Source organism: Dendrobates tinctorius, unplaced genomic scaffold (genome assembly GCF_039654945.1).
Source record: "Dendrobates tinctorius isolate UK_male_01 unplaced genomic scaffold, ASM3965494v1 ptg000026l, whole genome shotgun sequence".
NCBI lineage: Eukaryota > Metazoa > Chordata > Amphibia > Anura > Dendrobatidae > Dendrobates > Dendrobates tinctorius.
In genome coordinates this window covers 635594-661352 of record NW_027361694.1, presented here as the reverse complement: position 1 = coordinate 661352, position 25759 = coordinate 635594, and the positions used below count along the sequence as shown (strand labels likewise).

General features: G+C 41.8%; 2 protein-coding genes across 2 annotated transcripts in view; one reads left to right on the top strand and one right to left on the bottom strand.

The window, feature by feature from the left end:
* NALF1 (NALCN channel auxiliary factor 1) overlaps positions 1–25759 on the bottom strand; it is a 751636-nt gene that overhangs the window by 92517 nt on the left and 633360 nt on the right. The gene's annotated exons all lie outside the window — the stretch shown is intronic.
* On the top strand, positions 17603–20042 carry LOC141084650 (uncharacterized). Its single transcript, XM_073569472.1, has 3 exons — positions 17603–18232; positions 18320–18470; positions 19410–20042. The coding sequence occupies exons 1-3, from the start codon at positions 18184–18186 to the stop codon at positions 20008–20010; spliced, it is 801 nt and encodes a 266-aa protein (XP_073425573.1). The 5' UTR covers positions 17603–18183; the 3' UTR covers positions 20011–20042.

Below are 25759 nucleotides of genomic sequence, written 5' to 3'. Positions count from 1 at the left end.
GTCAGTCTGTGCCAGGAATGCAGTTAAAGCCGCCGCTCTATATAGAGATAGTGGTGACTGAAATTACCCCTATGCCTGGAAGCTGAATGGTGTCGGGAGGAATAAAGTTCATTTCCACCCGGCAGTAACCTGAAGATTAAATAGATATCTGTAGGTTAATAGCCTTTTTTCCTGTGATACATTCCCTTTAAGAAGATTTTCAGGGTGAGCGCGAGCTCTCCTTTCTCGATTGCTGGAGATGTCTGTTCATACATAGTGTTATGTATGGTGTAAGTTTGTTGTAGTATTTTTGTACCGTTACTTGTATGTGTATGATACTTTATACTGATCAGATAACAACATTCAGAATTTATCATTTTATATTCTTGATTTTGTGACGTTTGATAAGTGTTTATGGCATAACCAGGTGTTGGTCATAAAAATTTTGAAAATGATTTAAAATAACTTTAATGTTACGGATTTTGCTTTACAGTTTACTTTGCAGTCACATATGTCCAAGCTGCCTTATTACAAACTTCAATAAAACTATATTCATGAAAGAATAATGAAACAAAACGTGTAGTAAACATGTATAAATTGCTTACAAGCACCTTAATGTAGAAATGGCTTCAACACATTTGTAATTCAATGATGGCTTTAACCAAATGGTAAGGCAAACAAAACATGAATAATAAATAGTTTCATAGATTATGATGCTTCTGCCTTTAAAAATCCATGCAGAGTATAATAAGACGGTGACCTGTTCAGCCCTGTACAAGAGCTGTAAACAGCTGTGCCTTGCACGTAATATCCAGATAACACAATTTATACATTTGCACTATACTGAGATTACATTCTTGACCTATATAAATATGGAGACTGGTAATAGTAAACACTAATTATGAATCCATACAATAACTTCATCAAATGGCAAAATAACACACGACACAATAAAACAAACACAAATTAGAACAGAAGATTATTTACAAAATTCCCATGAGCATGAAATAGAAAAATCTAGGGCACTATCTATCTTGTAAAGTATTTTTAGACTGAATCATACAAAGCTATTCTATAAATTGATTTTTGGAGTTCAGATAAGCCCTTTTGGTGAACTTGCCAGTTTAATCACCATATATAACCTTATCAGTGATGTGTGTTATATAATTCCCACTTGATTTAGGCTTTACATCTTTGTTGTCAAGTAAAGTATGTTCCATTCTCATGGAAAATGATTACATTGAGCTCATAATTTCATAAATCCCGTATATATATATATATATATATCCACAGAGAACAAATCTTTACAATGCTACAATGAAGGTGCCTTAATGTGGTGGATTTGCTTCTTAAAAGAACACCTTATACCTCTTAACTAGAGTTGAGCGACTTTGGTCGGATCGGGTTTCGTGAAACCCAAATGAAACAAAATAAGTTTCAGATGAAACTCGTCCGACTAGAGCAAAAAAAAGTCGGAGTTTCGTCCGACTTTTATTTCCCATTGACTTGCATTGGGGTCGGGTTTCGGACGAAACTCCGACTTTGTTTTGCTCTAGTCGGACGAGTTTCATCTGAAACTTATTTTGTTTCATTCGGGTTTCACGAAACCCGATCCGACCAAAGTCGCTCAACTCTACTCTTAACGACTACGCCTAGTCAGGATCCAAGACTGGGGTCACAAGACCATAGATTCACTCTTGCGAGAGAAAATAAATAAAAATAAATAACAATTATAAAAATAAATAAATAAAAAATAAATAACAATTAAAATAAAATAAATAACAATTATGTAAATGGCACTCTGCTCAAATTCTGATCAGAGTCTGAGCCAAGTGTCAGCTTAGAATGATGCAGTTCTCACAGATGAGGAGAAGATAGAGAACAAGATTTTGCCATCTTCTCTATTGTGTGAGTCTGCGAAAATGTCATCCAAGTGCAGTACAAAGTTTTCCATGCATCCATAGACTTGAATGGGCTAGTGCGATCTGATTTGCGCAGCAACAGCAAGTTGCATTTTTTTCTCATACCAAATCAGCATAAAAAAAGCTGATTTGAATTGTCTCATAGAATAACATTGGTCCAAGTGCTATGCAATAAAACATTGGATAGAACTCGTCAGATGTATACGTTCATGTGTGAGTGCTCTTACAGGCGTCTTTCTGTGTAATCTGACAGGTCTAAGGCATTGCAATACATATGTATTAGACCTGTGATCAGACTAATTAAAGTTAATGTCCCATAGAGGGGCTAAGTAAAAAAAAGATTAAAAGCAAAAAATTGCAAAAATTATTAATAAAAAATGTGATAAAAAGTTGTATGTGAATGTGAATCATATTTGTGAAGACACTAATCAACACCCCATTTAGCACTGTCAATGGAAAGATAAAAAAGTGTTAGCTCTATTTTTTTTTCTGTAAAATGTTTATTTTGTAAAAGTAGCAAAGTAATCTGTCAGGAACACCGCACTGAACTTGCTCACTGAGCTAGTGTGCGTGTCCTGAGTAAAGCGAACAGTGCTCAAAGATACCTGTGGAGCGGGCAGCAGCCGAGTAGATGCGTACTTCAGAGCTGCAGGACCTGAAGCCCCTGCTAGGGGCATGGCCTAAACTCCACAGAGCTAGGAGCTGCAAGATAACTCCTAGCAGGGTAACTGCGAGACAAAGTTACCAGGGGACATAGACAGGGAGAATAGTCAAGACGTAGCCAATGAGTAACACACAGAGATAGCTGCAAAGGTACAAGAGGGGCGAGCAGAGAGTAGTCAGGTCACAGGAAATGAGTCATACACAGAGATACTAACGCAGTACAAAATCAACAGGCAAACTCACAAAGGGAAACAGAACCGGGTCAGAACCATATAAACAAGCTATAGCAACAAACAGGCACACAGGGGTCAGCACACTAGGCCAAAGGCAAAAGTATAACTGGCAGGGATTGAAGCTTCCCAGGGGTTTAAGAAGCTCTCCCAGAACCAGAAAGAGGCCACAATCATTAACCCCAGGTGTGCAGGTCAAAACCTGCACCGAGCTCCAGACATTAACCCCAGGTGTGCAGCTCAAAAACCTGCACTGGGATCATGACATAATCGTACTAATCCAAAAAATTCACTTTCACCACACAGTGCAAAAAAAGTCAAAAAAATTCCTGAAATGCTGCTTTTTATTCACGCTGCCTCCCAAAATCAGAATTGAAAGTGAACAAAAATGTTATGCATGACACTAATAAAACCTTTAACTTATCCCTCAAAAAACAAGCCCTCATATGACTGTGTTGGCAGAAAAAAGGAAAAAATTATAGCTCTCAAGAATGGTGATTAAAAAAAAACTTTTTTAAAAAAAAAGTTATATATACCTATATAAGTCTGGTATCACTATGATCATGCTGGTCCAAAGAATAAAGTCGACTTATCACAAATACTGCACAACGAACAGCGTAAAAAACTAAAATCAATTCTTGAATTACTGTTGATTGGTTCATTCTGCCTCCCATGGTAAGGCTCGGCTCACATTTATCCTGCGCTCTACGCTGAGCGCTTACATCGGGGTTTCTGTGTAAATTTCTGAAATACGTGATTTAGATGAAACTCCCATGGGACATTATCTGTAATGAGACATACAGAGACATTTTGAGCAATGATCCAGTGGTGTCCATCTTTTTAGGCATGTGCTAAAGCGCACTGTTGGCCACAGTTTTTTGCACTACTGAAAAGATGGAGCAGATGCCACACAGTGTCCAGAGTAACTCCACTGCCTCATTAGAGAGTGGATCAATCAGGTGTTTCAACTGAATCATGCATTTTGTAGATTTAAATGAAAAATCTGATATTAGTGCTCAGCATAGAGCACAAGATAAATGAAAACCCCAAAATGACACCAATTACATTTCCAACTAAGCCCACAAAAAAAAAAAACTCTCACTCTGGCCTGTCACTTATTAACAGAAATATAGGGGGATTCCTTGTTATTCATAGCACAAACACACTGAAAAAGCAACCTGTCTTCCCCTCAGAAATCCAGTGAAATGAGCCTTCAAAATTCAAATGCCCCTTCCCTTGTGAGCCCCACAATGTGCCTAAACCACAGTTAGCATCCTTGTGTTTGGCATTACGGTAGCAAGGAGAGTCCACTTAATTTATGGGGTGCATGTCTCCAGAAGCAAGGGTTGGCCACAATGTGTTAGGCTCTACAATGGATTGGGCAGTACATTGACATATTTGCAATTTTTACTCTACAATGTCAACTGCGTGGTTGTTTCTGGAATACACCTATGGAGTCTCAAAATCATCATTGCACCCTTAGATAAATTCCCAGAGGAGTGTAATTTTCAATTTGGAGTCACTGGAGGGTGTTTTTGCTATTCTGGCACTTAGGGGCTCTGCAAATTTTATCTGCAGACTACTGTATTATAGGAAAATCTGCTCACAAAAAGTCAAATAGCACACAAGCCCTGCCACATAGCCAAACAGTACTGTCACATGTGGGGTATTGCCACGATCAGGAGGAATTGTGTAATAAATTATGGAGTCATTTTTACCAATATCCCCTTGTAAAAATTAAAAATATGTGGCTATAACAACATTATAGTGGTAAAAATTGAATTATTTTTTCTTCACCTTCCAATGGAATAAAATTTTGTGAAACACATGTTGTGTCAATATGCCCACTGCACACCTAGATTATTTTAAAAAGTTGTGTAGTTTGTAAAATGTGGTCCCTTATACGGGGTTCTGTTGTCCTGGCAATGTGACATCGCATCTGCAACTCATTCCAACAAAATCTACACTCCAAAGTGGTGCACCTTTGAGCTTTACCCTGTGCCTGAAAAGTTGTTTCTGGCCACATATGTGGTACTGTTGTACTGGTGCATTGTACGGTTCATTTTCTCATATTACCCCCTTAGAAAATTACAAATTTGGGGTCAAATCAACATTTTAGTGGAAAAAATGGTAATTTTTCCATTTACTCAATGTTACCCAATTCTGCAGCAACTCCTGACAAGTTGGAATGACAAAAAAAGTTAAATGCAAAAAATTCATCAACAAGTCACATTTTGTTTTGTATGTAATTATAGTTTTAGCAGCCCATATTATTTTGTACAGGTGAACATTTTTGGCAACTCGTTTAGACACTAGTCTAAATGTTCACTCTGTAGTAAATACACCTTTCCCTTGAATTTTGTGCTATTAGAAAAACATTGGCAAAAAATTTCTTCTAAGTCTCCGCTTTTTATAATTACCTGCCAGTTTTATAAAATGACAGCTGATGCACAGTCCTGCAATGTCATTGCTGCAATGTCGTTACAAATGACACTGTGACCTCTGCAGCCGGTCAGCAGTCAATGTGTGTCAGCGGTCTGGAGGGAAAGTGTTGAAATTTTGATTTCATTTTATTCTGTTCTGCAGAGCCATTAAAAAGTCGTCTAGCAACTCCTTCATTTGGTAGTAATACCAAATACTAATTTAAAGAGATTGTTCAGGTTTTTCACAAATGTCTCTGAGCGAAGACTTTTGAATCTGCGCAGCATGTGCAGCGTGAGCTGTGAGCATTCTCATTGCTGGCAGCAGGGCCAAGCAGTCATGTCTCCCTGTCACATTCTGAATAGACGTGCCTTGTTCAAGACAAGCGAATATAATAAATGCAGATTTGCCAGGTAAATCTGGTCAAACCTTTTAATTTCTTATCAGAATGGTTTATTACTTATCAATGAAGGCTAAATCATAAATGCTATTATTATTAGCCACTAGGATTCACCATTAATTCAAGAATGGACCCTTTTGCGAATAAGACTGAAACCATCCTGTTGTCTGGATTGTGGGAATACATAAGTAGTGACCAACACAATCAATATTTTATTAGCTTCATTATCTACAGGCAACATTAAGAAATCCAGCTAAATAGACTGTTTTGAAAAAATTAACTTTTCCAGAAATCTTTTTCAAGTTACTATTTTTAAAAGTACATTTTGAGGTAATGGAACTTTGTGTTAATATGTAACTGATTATTTCTCAAGTAGGCCAATTTCTATCGCCGGAATGTGACGACAATTGACTGTACATCAGCTGTCATTTTACAAAGCTGGCAGGCAATTACAAAAAGTGGAAGAAAATTATTTTTTTCCAATGTTTTCCTAATGGCACAAAATTCAAAGGGAAAGATGCATTTACTGTAGAGTGAAAATTTAGACAAATGTTTAAATAAGTTGTGTAAAATGTTCACCTGTACCAATATGGGTTGTTAAAACTATAATTACATACAAAATGAAATGTGACCTGTTGATGAATTGCAGGCCTTTACTTTTTATTGTTTTTACAACTTTTGGCAGGAGTAGTTGCTGTCTTTTCTGGGGAACTTGGAAGGCTCTGTTCACATTAGAGGGGTTTTCCAGGTTATTACAAAATCAGTAATCAGTTGCTAATACAAATAAGCGCAAAAAAATATTCTCCCCCATATTATCTTTGCTATTCCAGCACCACGTCACCATTCTTCCCTGCTGGCTTTCTGTTTACCTACAGCAGTCACATACAGTGCCTTGCCAAAGTATTCAGCCCCCTGGAACTTTTCAACCTTTTCCCACATATCATGCTTCAAACATAAAGATACCAAATGTAAATTTTTGGTGAAGAATCAACAACAAGTGGAACACAATTGTGAAGTTGAACGAAATTTATTGACTATTTTAAATTTTTGTGGAAATTAAAATACTGAAAAGTGGGGCATGCAATATTATTTGGTCCCTTTACTTTCAGTGCAGCAAACTCACTCCAGAGGTTCATTGTGGATCTCTGAATGATCCAATGTTGTCTTAAATGAATAATGATGATAAATATAATCGACCGGTGTGTAATCAAGTCTCCATACAAATGCACCTGCTCTGTGATAGTCTCAGGGTTCTGTTTGAAGCAGAGAGCATCATGAAGACCAAGGAACACATCAGGCAGGTCCGTAATACTGTTGTGAAGTTTAAAGCAGATTTGGATACAAAATGATTTCCAAAACTTTAAACATCCCAAGGAGCACTGTACAAGCGATCATATTGAAATGGAAGGAGTATCATACCACAGCAAATCTACCAAGATCCGGCCGTCCCTCTAAACTTTCATCTCAAACAAAGAGAAGACTGATCAGAGATGCAGCCAAGAGGCCCATGATCACTCTGGATGAACTGCAGAGATCTACAGCTGAGGTGGGACAGTCTGTCCATAGGACAACAATCAGTTGTACACTGCACAAATCTGGCCTTTATGGAAGAGAGATTCCATACAAGATATACAAGATTTCTCTCGCGCATCACCCCTACTCTGGAACTCTCTACCACAACATATCAGACTCTCACCTACCATCGAAACCTTCAAAAAGAGCCTGAAGACCCACCTCTTCCGACAAGCCTATAACCTGCAGTAACCACCGATCGACCAAACCGCTGCACGACCAGCTCTACCCTCGCCTACTGTATTATCACCCATCCCTTGAAGATTGTGAGCCCTCGCGGGCAGGGTCCTCTCTCCTCCTGTACCAGTTATGACTTGTATTGTTTAAGATTATTGTACTTGTTTTTATGTATACCCCCCTCACATGTAAAGCGCCATGGAATAAATGGCGCTATAACAATAAATAATAATAATAATAATAATAAAGAGAGGCAAGAAGAAAGCCATTTCTCAAAGATATCCACAAAAAGTGTCGTTTAAAGTTTGCAACAAGCCACCTAGGAGACACACCAAACATGTGGAAGAAGGTGCTCTGGTCAGATGAAAGCAAAATTGAACTTTTTGGCAACAATGCCAAATGATATGTTTGGCGTAAAGGCAACACAGCTCATCACCCTGAACACACCATCCCCACTGTCAAACATGGTGGTGGCAGCATCATGATTTAGGGCTGCTTTTCTTCAGCAGGGATGGGGAAGATGGTTAAAATTGATGGGAAGGTGGATGGATGAAGATGGATTTTATTATGGTGCTTAATTTTTTGATATTTTGGGATAGACTATTTGAAAATCTGGAAATTCTTTTAAGGCTAAGTTCCCATGATGGGTATTTAGTTGTAGTTGTACTGTTCCAAAAATGCAGTGAATTACAACCAGCAAAGTGGATTACGTGCAAAGAATTCTCATGCACACTGTGCTGCTTTTTTAAGCGACGTAAACAGACCTGTGATGGACTATTAAAATCCGCAACATGTCGGCTTCTCTTATGGTAAATATTCACTTTGTTTATGGATTTTACCCATAGACTTGAATGAGATGAGGAATATCCTCAGGTAAAAATTGCATTTGTGTTCTTAGTGCATTTAATTCACACAGGACTTTATCAATAATCTTTTATCACAGCTGAGTAACTAAAAGCATCTAAATAAATGTTTAATTTAAAACATGACAAAAAACGCAGCTGAAAACAGTAATAAAAAAACTACGTAAAAAAAACAGGAATCAGTTAATTTACCTAAGGCCAGAGTCAGACCAGCGTATGGCATCGGATGCGATATGCTAATGAGCCTCAGCTCCTGCTCTGCGAGTGGAAGCCGAGTGTCTTGCTACTGTGCTCTGATCCTCTGGTACACTGGTAACTGTGGAGGAGGCGGACAAATTAATTTCTCTATCTCCTCTGCTGCCGGCGTCAGGGTATATCGCACCGCACTCGGGTGATATCAGAGTGCTGTGCGTTGCGTCACTCACACCCATAGAATTATATGGGTGCGAGTGAGCTGAGTCTCTCTGCCAATTGTAGCATGCTGCAATTGTTCTCGCATGCCGATTTGATATGAGAAAATAATTGCAGATGTGATCTGCCCCATAGAGTAACACGGGGTCGAGTGTGATGTTTTATCGCATAGCACTTGGCCATGTTGTATGGTAGTGTGACTCTGGCCTAATAGTTGCTGACAGGCTGCAGAAAATCCACAACTTCAAAGCTTCACCAAATACTCACCATGGGAACTAAGCCTAAGGCATTTCACTGAGAAACACTTTTCAGATGCCCTTCACAATTAAAGGCATGAGAAAAAATAACATATCTGCATTGCCCCATAGGATAACGTTGGTCCGAGTGGTATCAGATAAAACATTGATTAATAAGAAATGGAGATATTTTCTTATAACGAATAATGGTCTTGTCTACTGATAGAAAACAATTGGGAGAAAATAATTCATAAGAAGGAGGTGGGCACTCGAAACTCCTGGCTCATGCATTGGCTAGACTCCAGGTCTCGTAGAAAAATTTCTTACTAAATAACAAAAACTCTCTTAATCTTTTACTTAATCTTATAAACTTGGAATCAGACCATGCTAGAGAGACCCAGAACTTCCAGCATCAGGTGAAGAAACCACAGTCAATTCGTCTTTAAAGCTTTTTTTTTTTTTTAAATCTCTCTATATAAAACTGAATGTATGTATGTATATGTGTATCACCAACCAATCACGAAGCATCTTTCATTTCACCAGCGCTGTTCAAAAGAAGATGAGATGTGATTGGTTGCTATGAACAACAGTTGTCCTTGCAACCAATCACTAAGCATCTCTCATTTCACCAGAGCTGGGTAAAAGAAGCTGAGCTGTAATTGGTTGCTATGAGCAAGTTTTCCCACTTGACAACACCTCAGCAGACACTGACATGATGGGAGAAATTTAGCATACCCGGGAACATAAGCTCCCAGCCATTGTCTGCCCCCCAGAAAGGAGCAGAGAGCATATGACAGAAATGAATCCCCCTCCCGTGCCCATATACACATTACACATCCTCCATGCCATAAGCACATCTCCCCTCTTAAAGGGATCTCCGGTATGGAAGTCAGGGCAAATCCAGCCAGTGCTTTGGTTTTGACCCCAGGCCTCTCTTAAAGGGATCTCCGGTATGAAAGTTAGGACCGTTCCACTCAGCTCTGTGGTTCTGAACCCAGGGTCTCTTAAAGGGATCACTGGTATGCAAATTAGGGCAAATCCACTCAGCATTTTGGTACTGACCCCAGACCTTTTTTAAAGGGATCTCCGGTATAGAAGGCAGGGCAAATCCATCCAGTGCTTTGGTTCTGACCCCATGCCCCTCTTAAAGGGATCTCCGGTATGGAAGTCAGGGCAATTGCCTTCAAATGCTCTGGTACTGACCCCAGGCTCTCTTAAAGAGATCTCCTGTACGGAAGTTAGGGCAAATCCCTCAGCGCTGATTCTGACCCCAGGGTTCTATTAAAGGGATTATTGGTATGCAAGTCAGGGCAAATCTATCCAGCGCTCTGGTTCTGCTCCCAGGCTTTCTTAAAGGGATCCTCGGTATGAAAGTTAGGGCAAATCCCTCAGCGCTCTGATTCTGACTCCAGGGTTCTATTAAAGTGATCATTGGTATGCAAGTCAGGGCAAATCCACTCAGCGCTCTGGTTCTGATCCCAGGCTTTCTTAAAGGGATCTCCGGTGTGGAAGTTAGGGTAAATCCCTCAGCGCTCTGATTCTCACCCCAGGCTTCTATAAAAGGGATCATTGGTATGGAAATCAGGGCAAATCCACTCAGCGCTCTGGTTCTGACTGCAGGCCTCTCTTAAAGGTATCCCCGGTATGGAAGTTAGGACTGTTCCACTCAGCACTCTGGTTCTGACCCCAGGCTGACTGGATGATGCGGGATATTAGGGGGAGTAGTCCGGTGGCTCTGGCTGACGGGATGAAGTGGGATATTAGGGGTAGTAGTACGGTGGCTCTGGCTGATGGGATGATGCGCGATATTAGGGGTAGTAGTCCGGTGGCTCTGGCTGACTGGATGATGTGGGATATTAGGGGTAGTAGTCCGGTGGCTCTGACGGGGTGATGCGGGATATTAGGCGCAGTAGTCCAGCGGCTGTGACGGGATGATGTGGGATATTAGTGGTAGTTGTCCAGTGGCTCTGGCTGATGGGATGATGTGGGATATTAGGGGTAGTAGTCCGGTGGCTGTGACGGGATGATGTGGGATATTAGTGGTAGTTGTCCGGTGGCTCTGGCTGATGGGATGATGTGGGATATTAGGGGTAGTAGTCAGGTGGCTTTGACGGGATGATGTGGAATATTAGGGGTAGTAGTCCGGTGGCTCTGGGTGACAGGACGATGTGGGATATTAGGAGTAGTAGTCTGGTAGCTCTGGTTGATGGGATGATGTGGGATATTATATTGAATGTGGCTTTGCGGAGTGGGCGGGGCTCTACACTCAGCTTTATATATATATAAATATAACCATTATAATTTGTTATAACTAGCCGTAGTTAGTTACTATGCCCAGGCAGCGCCGGGCTCTTCAGCTAGTATTATTATAAATGTAACAGTTCCATATAACCAAGTGGTCAGTTATGCCCCACAATTATATTTTAAGATGTGTTCAGCCATACCATCAGTAGTTTCTTATTAAATCCTATAGAATTAACTGTATTGCTCTATTTAAAAGGGCTGGCCACTTTATCTTTTATCAAATGTTTTGGGGACATGATTTTGTGGTTCATACTAATATATACTGTATGTATTAGCCCCTTCACCCTGCAGCCCATTTTCGTTTTTGCGCTTCTGTTTTTTGCTCCCCTTCTTTCAAGAGCCGTAACTTTTTTATTTTTCAGTCAATGTAGCCATGTGAGTGGTTGATTTTTTGTGGGACGAGTTGTACTTCTGAAAACACCATTTCTTTTACCATATAGTGTACAGGAAAAAAGGAAAAAAAATCCAAATGCGGTCAAATTGCAAAAAAAAGTGCAATTCCACAATTCACCAAGTGCTAAAACTGACCTGCCATTATTATTGTCCAGGTCATTATGAGACCGTAGATACCAAACATGTATAGGTACTATTTTATTTAGGGAGTGAAAAAAAAATTCAAAGTTTGCTAATTAAAAAAAAAATCATCATATTCCGACACCCGTAGCGTCTCCATTTTTCGGGATCTGGTGCTGGGTGAGGGCTTACTTTTTGCATGCCGACCTGATGTTTTCATTAATTCCATGTTGGTTGTCATTAGTGTTGAGCATTCCGATACCGCAAGTATCGGGTATCGGCCGATACTTGCTGTATCGGAATTCCGATACCGACTTCCGATATTTTTTCAATATCGGAAGTCGGCATCGGAATCGGAAGTTCAAAGTTGATTGACAGCCTGACGTCATCATGATGCGCGGTGTGTGCGCATCATGATGCGCCGTCATTTCGGGCCTTCCGGGGGTCTCTGCCGGCCTGCCGGGGGGCTGTGTGGACTGCCCGGGGTCTGTACCGGCCTGCCGGGGGGCTGTGCCGGCCTGCCGGTGGTCTGTGCACCCTGTGGGGGTCTGTACCGGCCTGCCGGGGGGCTGTGCCGGCCTGCCGGTGGTCTGTGCACCCTGTGGGGGTCTGTACCGGCCTGCCGGGGGGCTGTGCCGGCCTGCCGGGGGGCTGTGCTGATGTCCGGGGGTCTGTGCAAGCATCGTCCGATGGGACTACAAGTCCCATCTGGCGATGCCTGCTACCATGACAGTGATTGACACATTAGCCAATGATGGGACAGTAGTAGTCCCATCATCCGGCTAATGTGTTAAATGTTAAAAAAAAAAAAAAAAATACTACATACATACTACATGCATGCTACATACATACTACATGCTACATACATACTACATACATACCACATACATACTACATACATACTACATACATACTACATACATACCACATACATACCACATACATACTACATACATACTACATACATAACACATATATACTACATGCATGCTACATACATACTACATGCTACATATATACTACATACATACTACATACATACATACTACATATATACTACATGCATGCTACATACATACTACATGCATACTACATACATACTACATGCATGCTACATACATACTACATGCTACATACATACCACATACATACTACATACATACTACATACATACTACATGCATGCTACATACATACTACATGCTACATACATACTACATATATACTACATGCATGCTACATACATACTACATGCTACATACATACTACATATATACTACATGCATACTACATACATACTACATGCATGCTACATACATACTACATGCTACATACATACCACATACATACTACATACATACTACATACATACTACATGCATGCTACATGCTACATACATACTACATATATACTACATGCATGCTACATACATACTACATGCTACATACATACTACATATATACTACATGCATGCTACATACATACTACATGCTACATACATACTACATATATACTACATGCATGCTACATACATACTACATATATACTACATACATACTACATACATACTACATGCATGCTACATACATACTACATGCTACATACATACCACATACATACTACATACATACTACATGCTACATACATACTACATATATACTACATGCATGCTACATACATACTGCATGCTACATGCATGCTACATACTACATACATACTACATGCTACATACATACCACATATATACTACATACATACTACATACAATACATTCATACAATACATACATAGACATACAGTACATATAACATAGAGTAACATACTTACCAATACTTGTCACATTGTTCCCCGAAGCCATTGTCTTTTACGGAATAAATATTAACATAACAAACCACAAAAATACTCACCCACGATCCGAAGCAGTCCACGAGTGTGTCCCACGACGATCTTGGGTAGAGAACTGCAGCATCAGCTGTTGCTGCCGTTCTCTACGGGCTGCAGGAATCCAATGACGGAAGGTAGGTATCCTTCCGCACTGTATTCCTCCGCCACTTAAAAAAAAAAGTCCCTAGTCTCACTTTATGCCATTGCTGTGTGGGAAATTGCCACGCACCTTGCTGTGTTTTCTCTGTTATCACGTCTTGCACCTGATATTACCCTGAGTTCGCCTTAATGAAGATACCTTGAAACCACGCCTTGTCTTGTCTTGTTTCCTGCACGTCCCTTGTCATCTGACACACACACATTGTGTCTACCTGAGACGGTTGTCTGGTTCCAGCAGTCGTGGTGGCTCACCCCCCTGGTCTTGCCCCTGACACTCACTGTATAGGGGGTGGTTCCTCACAAGGTCAGCTCACCCTCAGTGGGTGGGTGCCATGACCCAGAGGGTCCACTCTAGAAAACGACTCAGCGAAAGCTGACTCCGTCACATTGGTGCAGATACAATGTTTTGATCACCAGTTATTGTATTTTAATGCCATGTTGCGATGACCAAAGAACTGTAATTTTGGCATTCTGGCTTTATTTCTCATTACGCCATTTACCGATCAGATTAACTCTATATATTAATAGATCGGGCGATTCTGAATGCAGCAATACCAAATATGCGTTTTATGTTTTTTTTAATTGTTTTATTTTGAATAGGGTGAAAAGGGGTGGTTTAAACTTTTTTTTAAATTTGTTTAATATTTTTAAAAACATTTTTTTAACTTTTTACTTGTTTTAGGCTGTGTGCACACGCTGCGGATTTTGCTGCGGTTCCGCTGCGGTTTTGGCCGCTGCGGATCCGCAGCAGTTTCTGCTGCGGTGTACAGTACAATTGTTTTCTATGAGAATTCAAAACCGCTGTGCACATGCTGCGGAAAAAACCGCGCGGAAAAGCTGCGGTTTATTTTCCGCAGCATGTCAATTCTTTGTGCGTTTCTGCCGCGGTTCCGCACCCATAGGACTTCATGGACTTTGTAAAATCCGCATAAAAACCGCAGATCTAAAAAGATCTGCGTTTTTTCCTGCGGATTGGGTGCAAAAAACCGCAGCGGAATGGGGGGAAATGATGTCAAGGCGGGAGGAAGTGTAGTGTGTGGGCGGAGTATAGTGTGCAGTGACAAGATTTCTGGCAAGATGGACAGCTACCGTCGCATGGAGATGGACATGGGGCGTTTGATAGACTTGGTATGTATGTATGTATGTATGTATATATGTATGTGTCTGTCTGTGTGCGTCTCCATGCGACGGTAGTGCGACAATTGTGCTCAATCGCCGCATGGGCCTGCTGCTCCCATCCGGCCATGTGATGGAAGAGTAGGCCCTGCGGCCACCGAGCACAATTGTACAGTGCTAAACACGTAACAAAACACATAACATACATGTAACAGACATTACATTCAACATACATGACATGACATACAACACAAAACATATACTGTATACTCACCATCCAGGCCCCGCCATCTTGTTCCCAGAATCCCTCGCTCCCCTCATTTAATAAAGTTAAAAAAAAAACCTTTCCCCCCAAAAAAAGGATGTCCGCCGAAAATAAACAAAAAACAAAGGTCCCACGGCGATCGGAAGTATTCGGGCGAGTTTTCCGGTCTTCGGCCGCTCCGGGACCTCGCTTTACGGCTCTTCTGCTGCGTGTGACCTTTCCCACGCAGCAGTGCCGTAAATGAGGTTACCGGAGTCACTGAACTCTGGTAAACTGTAGGCACATGCGCAGTTACACACTGCAGGAGCAGAGCTCCTGTCAGTGTGTTTCTGGTGACATGGAGAATGGTCACATCTACTGATGTGACTGTTCTCCATGATTGATCGACGTGGGACACTCGTTTAAATGGACTGCGACGGAACGGTAGGTATCTTAGTTGGTTTTTTTTTTTTTTTTTCTCTAGGTGATCGATGGCATCCCAAATGGATTGAGCGTGCAATAAAATTTGGTCAAAAACAGTGGTTTTTATTTGAATAAAAATTATTATTTAATGTGTCTGTGTGTTTTTTTCTATTCTTTATAATTGGATTAATAATGGATCGGCGTCTAATTGACGCCTCTCCATTATTAACCGGGCTTAATGTCACCGATCAAAGGTGACATTAACCCCCTTTATTACCCCACATCCCGCCGACGTGGTGCGGGATTGGGAAGAGAGGGGCTAAGTGCCAGAATTGGCGCATCTTATTGATGCGCCATTTCTGGGGCGGCTGCGGCCTGATATTTGTAGCCAGGGGGGGCAATATCCATGACCCCTTCCTCGGCTATGAATATCAGCCCGCAGCTGTCTGCGTAGCCTTTCTGGCCCTAAAATATGGGGGACCCCTGCGTCATTTTTTTTGGGGGGGTCCCCCTTTTTTTTAGAGCCAGAAAGGCAACGCAGACAGCTGTGGGCTGATCTTCAAAGCCTGGGAAAGGGGACATGGATATTAACCCCTTCCCAGGTTGGAAATATCAGTTTGCAGTTGTCTGCTTAGTCTTTCTGGCCCTAAAATATGGGGGACCCCTACGTCATTTTTTTTGGGGGGGTCCCCCTTTTTTTTAGAGCCAGAAAGGCAACGCAGACAGCTGTGGGCTGATCTTCAAAGCCTGGGAAAGGGGACATGGATATTAACCCCTTCCCAGGTTGGAAATATCAGTTTGCAGTTGTCTGCTTAGTCTTTCTGGCCCTAAAATATGGGGGACCCCTACGTCATTTTTTTTGGGGGGGTCCCCCTTTTTTTTAGAGCCAGAAAGGCAACGCAGACAGCTGTGGGCTGATCTTCAAAGCCTGGGAAAGGGGACATGGATATTAACCCCTTCCCAGGTTGGAAATATCAGTTTGCAGTTGTCTGCTTAGTCTTTCTGGCCCTAAAATATGGGGGACCCCTACGTCATTTTTTTTGGGGGGGTCCCCCTTTTTTTTAGAGCCAGAAAGGCAACGCAGACAGCTGTGGGCTGATCTTCAAAGCCTGGGAAAGGGGACATGGATATTAACCCCTTCCCAGGTTGGAAATATCAGTTTGCAGTTGTCTGCTTAGTCTTTCTGGCCCTAAAATATGGGGGACCCCTACGTCATTTTTTTGGGGGGGTCCCCCTCTTTTTTTAAAGCCTGAATGGCTACGCAGACAGCTGCGGCAAGATATTTAACACCTGGTAATCAGCCTGCAGCTGTCTGCATAGGCTTTGTGGGCCAAAAAAATAGGGGGAACAGCACGTATTAAGTTTAGTTTTTGGTAATTTTTTAAAATAGCAAGATAAGCTTCCCACAAATACCCTGTTCCCTGCCTTGAGAGGCCACGATCTCGTTTGCGAGATAGCTGCATAGTCACAACTTTTGTGACGTAACAGCGATCTCACCAGCAAAATCGCTGTGTGTGAGAGCGCTCAGCGAGCGGCACCCCTGCCGGTATCGCTGATCGCTCTGGGAAATCTATGGACATTTCTTTGGTCGATGGTCTCCCACTGGCCAGCACGCATCGCTGCGTGTGACAGGCTGGAGACCAGCGATCAGGTTTAAAAAAAAAAATTAAACTCGAAAAAATAGTGTGATTCTCACCTTACGATGTCCCGCGCAGTCTTCCGGCCTCTCTCCACGCTCCGGTCACAGTGATCCTTTGCACGAATGAGCGTGAGACGTCGTTGCCGCGAGACCGTGACATTCTCGCGGTCATTCTCGCAAAGGATCACTGGTACCGTAGCGTCAAGATAGGCCGGAATACTGCGTGGGACATCGGAAGGTGAGAATAAAAAGATTTTGTATTTTAATACAATTTTTAACGGGTGGACAGCGATGCCGTCTGCTCGGCATCGCTGTGATGATCGCTGGTGAAGCTGCCTGTGTAACAGCTCACCAGCGAGCACATAGCGACTTACTAGTGATCCTGACACCTTGATATCGGTGTCGGGATCGCTGTTAAGTCGCTTAGTGTGACGGGGCCTAGGCCACAGCTGTCTGCTTTGCCTTTCTGAGCAAAAAATATAGGGGGACCCCACGTCAAAATTATTTTAGGCCTCCCAGGAATTTTACAGCCAGAAAAGAAACGCATACAACTGTGGCCAATCAGAGCCTCAAAACAGGCCATGTTTATGAACCCCAACCCAGCCTCCATTTAACATCCCATAGTTGTCTGCTATGCATTTCTGGCACCAAAATATAGGGTGGACGTTGCATCTACATACAAGTTTGCAATCATAAAGGAAACGCAGACAACTTCGGGTTGATATTAATAGCCTATGAAAAGGCAATGAGTATTATCCCCTCGCTCACATTCGAAAAATATGAAGCCGCTAACGTATGGCTACTTTTAGTAGCTATGCAATATCAGTGCTCACTACCTAAATTAGTTGTTATGGCTTATATGTAAATTTTTGTTTTTTAGATTTTTATTAGTGTAACTGATATAGTTCCTAATTCCATTTTCTATTTGTGTGTAGGTGCGTGATTACCCATCCCTTTGGGACCCGGCAGACAGGCTGTACAAAGATCGTGGCAACAGGGATCGTTGCTGGGCCAAAATTTTAAGTGATATGTACCCTGACTGGCACTCCTTTACAAAAGCCACACAGTCACAAATTGGTAACTAACTTTTTCAGGATTATTTTTGTTATCACTTGTTATTAAAGCAAAAAAGGTGGTAAAAATCTTGTTGTCTTTCTTTTGTAGACAGTGATGTCAAACAACGTTGGCGTTCGGTTCGGGACAGGTTTAATAAATTCATTGCCAGCTGTCAAAAAAGTGGCGCATCCCCAACCAGCAGAACATTTCCGTACTTCCAAGAACTTCAGTTTCTCATCACCAGCCGGACATTGCGAAGGTAAGTTTACGCCAAAAAAAAAATACCGCATTCAAGCAGTTTTCTTTATTTCAATTACTTCTCGGATATAGAAATTTTACATCTTTTTAATTTTCTGAAATGCTTAGCACACTGATGGTTCCAGTTACTCCTTGGAAATTGTCTTCCACCTGTCTTTAAGGAGTTTACACAGATGCTTAGCACTTGTTTGACTTCACTCTGCGGGCCAACCTCAACCCACACCATCTTGTTTGGGTTTAGGTCTGGTAACTGTGGAGGCCAGGTCATCTAGCGTAGCACCTTACACAGGCTGGAGGTGTGTTTCTGGTCATTGTCCTGTTGACTACACAAATTATGTCCCAACGAACAGCAAACCGGATGTAAGAGCATGCCGCCTAAAGATTCCGTGGTAGCCATGCTGGTTCACAATGCCATACATTTCGAAATCCACAACAGTTTCACCAGCAAAGCACCCCCACAGCATCACACCTCCTCCTCCATGCTACACGGTGTTAAACAAGCATTGCAAGTCCATCCGTTCACCTTTGTCATTGTATACTCCCTTCGTACTGATTCTACAATTTTCATTATAATGAAAATACATAAAAGTCTTTGAATGAAAAGATGTCTAAGAACTTTTGGTCTCTATTGGACATCTTCACTATGCGTTATAAAGTGCTTGTGAAGCTCCAATAAATTCTGACATGTGCAGCAGCTTCTAACAATACTGCATGTTTCGCTGCCATTTGTTGGCGCTGATTGACAGCAAAGATAATTTGCACTGTGTATATATAGCACGCACTGATTGCAAATGAGTAAAATACAAACATGCGTTATAATCATGCAATGTAAAATGGGGCACCGCAGTTGTCATGAAATTTTTTTGTAGTTGGCCAAACAGTTTGTCCGAATAAAATATGTAATTTTTAATCCTCATGTTTTTCTTTTTTCTCTCAACAGCACTCAAGGGAACATAATTGAAAACGTCAATGAATCAGAAGATGGAGCAGGGTCTTGTGAGGCAGGTGACATCTCGGCACCATGTCGCAACACAACTTCTGATGTAGCCCCATCTTCATCAGCTGCCGAAACATCTGTTTCTGCAGCTGATGAACCATTGGGTTCCTCAGAAGCATGTGTAGCCACTGCCTTTCCGGTGTCTGGAGAGCCGAGCAAAAAAAGAACCAAAAAAAAACACATTGACACCACCTTAAAGGCATCCTCGGACACACTAGATTTAATTAAAAAAACCACAAGCGAGGATGAATTTGATTTCTTTGGCATGACAATTGCCAATAAAATTCGAAGCTTGACACCGGAGAGGCAGTCTATATTAATGACAATGGTGCAGATGTCAATCACTGCTTTACAGGACCCTGCTCCAATAGCATCATACACAAATATTTTAATGGGCGTTTTTAACCTGTTCCGACCCACACCACCCACCCAACAGCAGCGGCCAACGGAGTATAGGCCAACAAATAACACAAATTACTTTTCTGACTCAGGCAGCTCCCAGGCCAACTATCCGTATACCCCTGAGTACCACTATCTCCCCTAATAGTTACTGTCTATGGTGCACAAAATCCCCCTAAAAATTTGTGTTGTTTAAAAATGTCCGTTTTGGAGTTCTTCAAATGTAATAATATTTGGCTGTATTTCTAGTTTTTCGATGCCAACAATTTCTATATTGTTTTCTAAATAAAAAATATTGTATTTACAATTTGTTAGTTTTTTTTGGGTCAGATTAATGTAAATGCAGTGATCTCTGCCTGTCATGTGTCGAGAATCAAAGGACTATGGGCGGGAGGGTCAAAAAGGTGGTTGATGCTGCAGAAACTGTAGGATTTCCAGCCAATGTACTGTGTGTAGGCTTTGAAGAATGAAAATGAGGTGAAATAAATGAAACACACACCATCAATACAGAATCAGAATTGGTTTTATTGATTAATACAACCAAATTTTTTTTTCAAAATTTTGAAAAAGTTTATCACTACAACTTGAGTGGTCCTTTCTTTTGTGACACTCTGTTCTTCCATCTTTCACTGCTGGTCAGGCTGCCCAACACCAGCACAGGAGTATTGCCAATGCACGGCACCTTCGGGACTCATAAAATAGTCAGTAAAGGTTTCTCTCACACGCACACCAGAGTTGGATGGTCTTCCCAGACACACGTTGCGCAGCTGATTACATTGTGGCTGCTGGTACTCCAAATCTACCTCTGAGCTGTACTCCCGAGCATAGTTATGTAGTACACAGCAGGCCTTAATCACAGCATCAACGGTGTCAGTATCCAACTGGATGGCAGTATGAAAGATTCTCCACTGACTAGTCATGATCCCGAAGGTGCATTCCACATATCTGCGTGCACGACTCAGCCGATAATTAAAAATCCTCCGCCGGTCATCCAGTCCCCTTCGTGGGTATGGGCGCAGCAGGGTTGTCGTTAAGGAAAACGCCTCATCCGATACCATCACAAAGGGCACTGGATCTGTGGAACCCGGCAAAGGTCTTGGGGCTGGGAGCGTTCCGCCATCTTGAAGAATTTGCTGACCAATCTGTGATGATCGCAACACCCGAGAATCCCCAGTACTACCATAGGCAACAACGTCAATGGCAACAAATTTGTAATGTGCATCAGCCACCGCCATCAGGACCACCGAAAAATACTTCTTATAATTAAAGAAGCGTGATCCTGATCGTGGTGGCTGCTGAACCCTCACATGTTTACCATCAACTGCACCTATGCAGTTTGGGAAATTGGCCACAGACTGAAAGCCTGCTGCGACCTGCAGCCAAGTCTCCTCGGTTGGGGAAGGCATCACCATGGGCTGCAATTTCTGCCAGATCACGTTACATGTGCACCTCACAATTTGAGAGATGGTGGATTTACCAACTCTAAATTGGAGGTGTAGGGATGTATAGCTCTCTCCTGTGGCCAAAAATCTGCAAAGAAAAAGAAAAACAATATTAGAAACGTTAGCAAAACAAGTAATTAAACATGTTTAACATATTCCCATTTAAGAGACTACATGAAAAAATGTTAAAAAGATATCAATGTCCATCTATGTGTAAGTGACGTGTGAAAGAGCCTCAATCACATACAAACCAAAAAATATATACTTACCGCAAGGTGATGAGCAGCCTTTCCTCAGCAGTGATCGCCTTCCTCATTATGGTGTCCGCAAAGGTCAGATGTGGTGCCAATATATGTAACAATCGGTCGAATGCCGGGATGGACAGCCGACAAAACAAGATGAATTTGTCCGGATAGCTGAAATGATATCATGACCAACATTTTAAATTCATAATGATAATATTTGAAGAGACGGATTAAAGATATTTTGAACTTACCGCCTCAAATCTTGGTAAAGGACATAAAAATGCCCCTTCTCCTGTCGCTCAGCTACAAGCGGGTGCACCCACATCCGTCTGTTCCTCTTCCTCCTTCGTCGCTCCTGCAACTAAAATACAAATAAATGTTACGCAAAAACAAAGAGGCAATGTGCACACATAGCATATTAGCTGGCCAAACTTCAGCACAACTTAAAGAAACTCGCACCGCTGCCTATTCTGCATCTGTCCTAAAGACAGCATGTTCCCAAAAAAAAAAAAACAATGTCCCCCACTAGACAAAACGGCAACTGAACGGAAGATGCCGTGAGCGTGGTGAGCGGCTCAAAGGACCACATAGTCCGACGGAGGATGAGTATATCACTGGGTTTTTTTTTTTATATATATTGGTTACCAGATTAATTTATCCTGGTCTGGAACACAGTAACCACTACTCCAGACCATGGGTACCATCCGAACATAAAGCAGTAAATTAAAAGGATGGTTTCCACTCCTATGGCAGAATTCTTGCCACCATTATGAAAAAAAGTGAGATGCTGAATATTTAGCCACTACCATAGGAGTGGTTCAGAAGCAATTTTGTAAAAAACCTTAGCCACCCTGGCGAGGAATACGGACGGGTGAGAGGCGCTTAAAACACGCATTAGACACGGACCAATGATTCTCTATGGGGTCCCTCGCACCAGGCGTATATTTCTCCTCCGTATCCTACGCTCCGTGCCAATGACAGCATGCTGCGATTGTCAGCGTACTACGCCAATAGTACTCCAATGCATTGCAACTGATGATTAACGCATGCAAGCACTATACCCTGCGGCCGCCATGGTAACGATAGGGAAGCATTGCAGATGCGACCTATAGCGCATGATGTGCTGCACAATAAAACGTAAGGTGAAACCAGCCTTACCTCCTCTCTGTGGCGATTAATGTTTTGCAGCATAAACCACATCAAAAGGATTCGATATGGCCTGCGGAGCAGGCACCGCTGTGTGATCTGGTTCTCGGCCATCAGGGCACTATACTGGGCACTTGAATGCTGGATGTTTGTGCTGATACTTGCTTTTGGCTAGCAAAATGGAGAATGGTGGGGGTTGGCCAAGGAAATGACATCACCTTTTTTTTTTTCCTCATTCAAGTTGCCATAACTTTATGTATGTTGTCTGCTTTGCAAAGCGCAGTCAAAACTGCACCAAAAACCGCACTCAAAAACCGCAAGAAAACCGCATGAAAACCGCACCAAAAACCGCATCAAAAATGCAAAAACCGCACCAGAAACCGCACATGCGTTTTCCAGCGATACGTGCGGTTTTCGATGATGAAAAAACCGCAGCAAAATCCGCAGCGTGTGCACACAGCCTGAATAGTCTCCATTGGAGACTAGAAGCTGCCATCATGCTTTTGCTGCAGCCCTGCTCTGTATGGCAGAAATACTAGCTTGCTATGAGTGTCGACCGCTGGGTGGCGCTTATAGCAATCTGGCAATGACAACTACAGGGGCCTCCTGGAGACGCCAAGTTGTCATGCCAACCCATCAGTGACCCACAGTCATGTGACATGAGCGCCCATGGGAAGGATTAGTGATACGCTTCCAGTGTGATCGTGTTAAATGCCGCTGTCAGAGAGTGTTCAAATCAGATGACAGGTGCCGGAAAAGATGTGGGCTCAGACTGGAGCCCACATCAAATGGGGAGAAACGGCATGAGCCGTACATGTACGACACATTGTCATGAAGAGGTTAAAGGACTACAAAGCTTTACTATCTAATAAGATCAGGAGGTTAACCTGTAAAGGGCCTGTCACACTAAGCGATATTGCTAGCAATATCGCTATAATGTCACTGGTTTTTGTGACGTTATAGCGATATTGCTAGCGATATCGCTATGTCTGATACTTACCTACGACCGCTCCCCCGCTGGTTATCGCTGGTCGCGCGAGAATGTCCTGGACCGTTTCTCGTCGTCAGCTTCCTGCTGGGGCTTCCTGCTGTGGAGACGAGCGACGCGTGGACGCGGGAGGGAGGACGTCAGGATCGCCTCGTCTGACAGGTAAGTAGCGACCCCCGTCCCCTGCGGTGTCGCTGGTGAGATCTGCCTGTGTGGCAGCTCACTAGCGACCACTTAGCGATGTACCAGCGATCCTGACCGCGTCATATCGCTGGTCGGGATCGCTGGTACATCGCTAAGTGTGACAGTATCTTAATTCTTACATATTAGTAAATGCCACAAAATCATGTCCCCCAACTCGCCAACACAAATGTAAAATAAAGTTTCCAACCCCCTTTAAATAATAGAACTTGTACCATTGACTTCAGTAGCAGGGATCACTGTGATAACACTGGAATTTAAAACTGCACATTTATAAACAGACATCAATGTTTTCAAGATCTGTATTTACTATCCTTTTGCATAGCTAATCTTCGCGACTGAAAACCTGTCTTGTTACTTAGACAAAAATTGTTTTAGATAAATGAAAGTAAAAATCTATCTTGTTTACTCACATCCCTTTCTTCATATCTTCGGCCTTCCTTTGGCTTATCTGTAGAAGCAAATAAAAATTGCTTCAGTGAACCCTAACTACTCCTAAAATATGCTTTAAAGGATTTCACATGTAGTATTAAAATTGTCCATGAAATTAGTTCAGAAAAATGTTACAAAATAATGCGAAAAATGGAAAAAAATGATCTGTTAGCATGCTTACATTCTATATACAGTAATTTCTTAAAAATATCCTTGCTGGCAATCAAATTTGCTTATGTGATAAAAATGCCATAGCCACTGTATAGCTACGTGGTGAAACAACAGATTACGGATTGTCTGCACTACCAAATCGATACTGGCAGACTGGAGTGAAACTGATGACAAAATAAAGCCTCATTCAGTCGTCCCTGAAACATATTCTGAGTGTGGACTGCAATGCCCAAAATTGCCTTGAATCTCCTTATCCAAAACTTGACATCATCCTAGGTATATATGATGCTGTTGAGTTTGGGTGTGGAGACCTGTGGCCAGTCCATATATCAAGGTAGGTCTATACTTAGATCATTTTTCATGGACATCTGAATGGTGTTTGAAGATCCATTTACACTGCACGATATTCATGAAAGAGCGATCCTAGAAAAACTCTTTCACGATAATCGTGCAGTCTAAATAGGCTGCTGATCACCTGAAGAATGAGTAAAACACTCAATCGTTAAGTAAAATCATTGTTCTTAGCAGTGCATCATCCTGTGTAAACAGGACTTGCACTGCTGAGAACAATGGGAGCCTCTGTACTCTGAAAGGAACAATTACAGAATGTTCAGTGCCCATCTAAAGAAAGGTTGACTATGTAAACAGGCAGCTAAACGACCGCTGACCAGCAGAAATCATACAATGTTATTGGACCATTAACTTTTTGATATTCATTTAAAACCCAATTATGTGAAAATAATCCAAAAATAGACAAATTGCTTTATGTGTTTAACAAGTACATGAAAACATAATGTTAAATAATAGTTTGAATAAGTCTTTAAATTAAATGAATGGACAGAACTGGAAAAATCATGAAGTTAACCCACTAGCGACATATGATGTGTATATCCATCATAGGTCACCTCCCCCTCTTTGGTGCGGACTCCGGCGCTGAGCCCGCACCTTTTCCGGCACATGACAGCTGATCTGAAATAAAGTTCTGGGTAGTAAACCATCAATGGCACAAAATCTGTCTGATGGATAAATTAGAACACAAACTGTTAGATTACTAGGAAGTTTTGATATACCAAAAAATCTGCACTTCCTAATATACAATCATGAACAAATGTTTTCAGACTGACACAAATTTCAGTTTTCAGAAAGTTTGCTGCTTCCATTTCTGTAGTGGCAATTTGAATTAACTCTAGCTTGTTCTGAAGACTGATCAAAAAAATGGAGTCCTTCTGTGCCATGAAATTTAACTTTAACAAAAATGCATTGCCACTG

What these genes read in the sequence shown, in the direction of transcription:
- LOC141084650 (XM_073569472.1), top strand. Translation starts at nt 18,184, where the DNA reads ATGTACCCTGACTGGCACTCCTTTACAAAAGCCACACAGTCACAAATT. An exon ending in AGCCACACAGTCACAAATTG is followed by an intron (nt 18,233 to 18,319) that starts GTAACTAACTTT and finishes TTTCTTTTGTAG; the next exon opens with ACAGTGATGTCAAACAACGT. An exon ending in ACCAGCCGGACATTGCGAAG is followed by an intron (nt 18,471 to 19,409) that starts GTAAGTTTACGC and finishes TTCTCTCAACAG; the next exon opens with CACTCAAGGGAACATAATTG.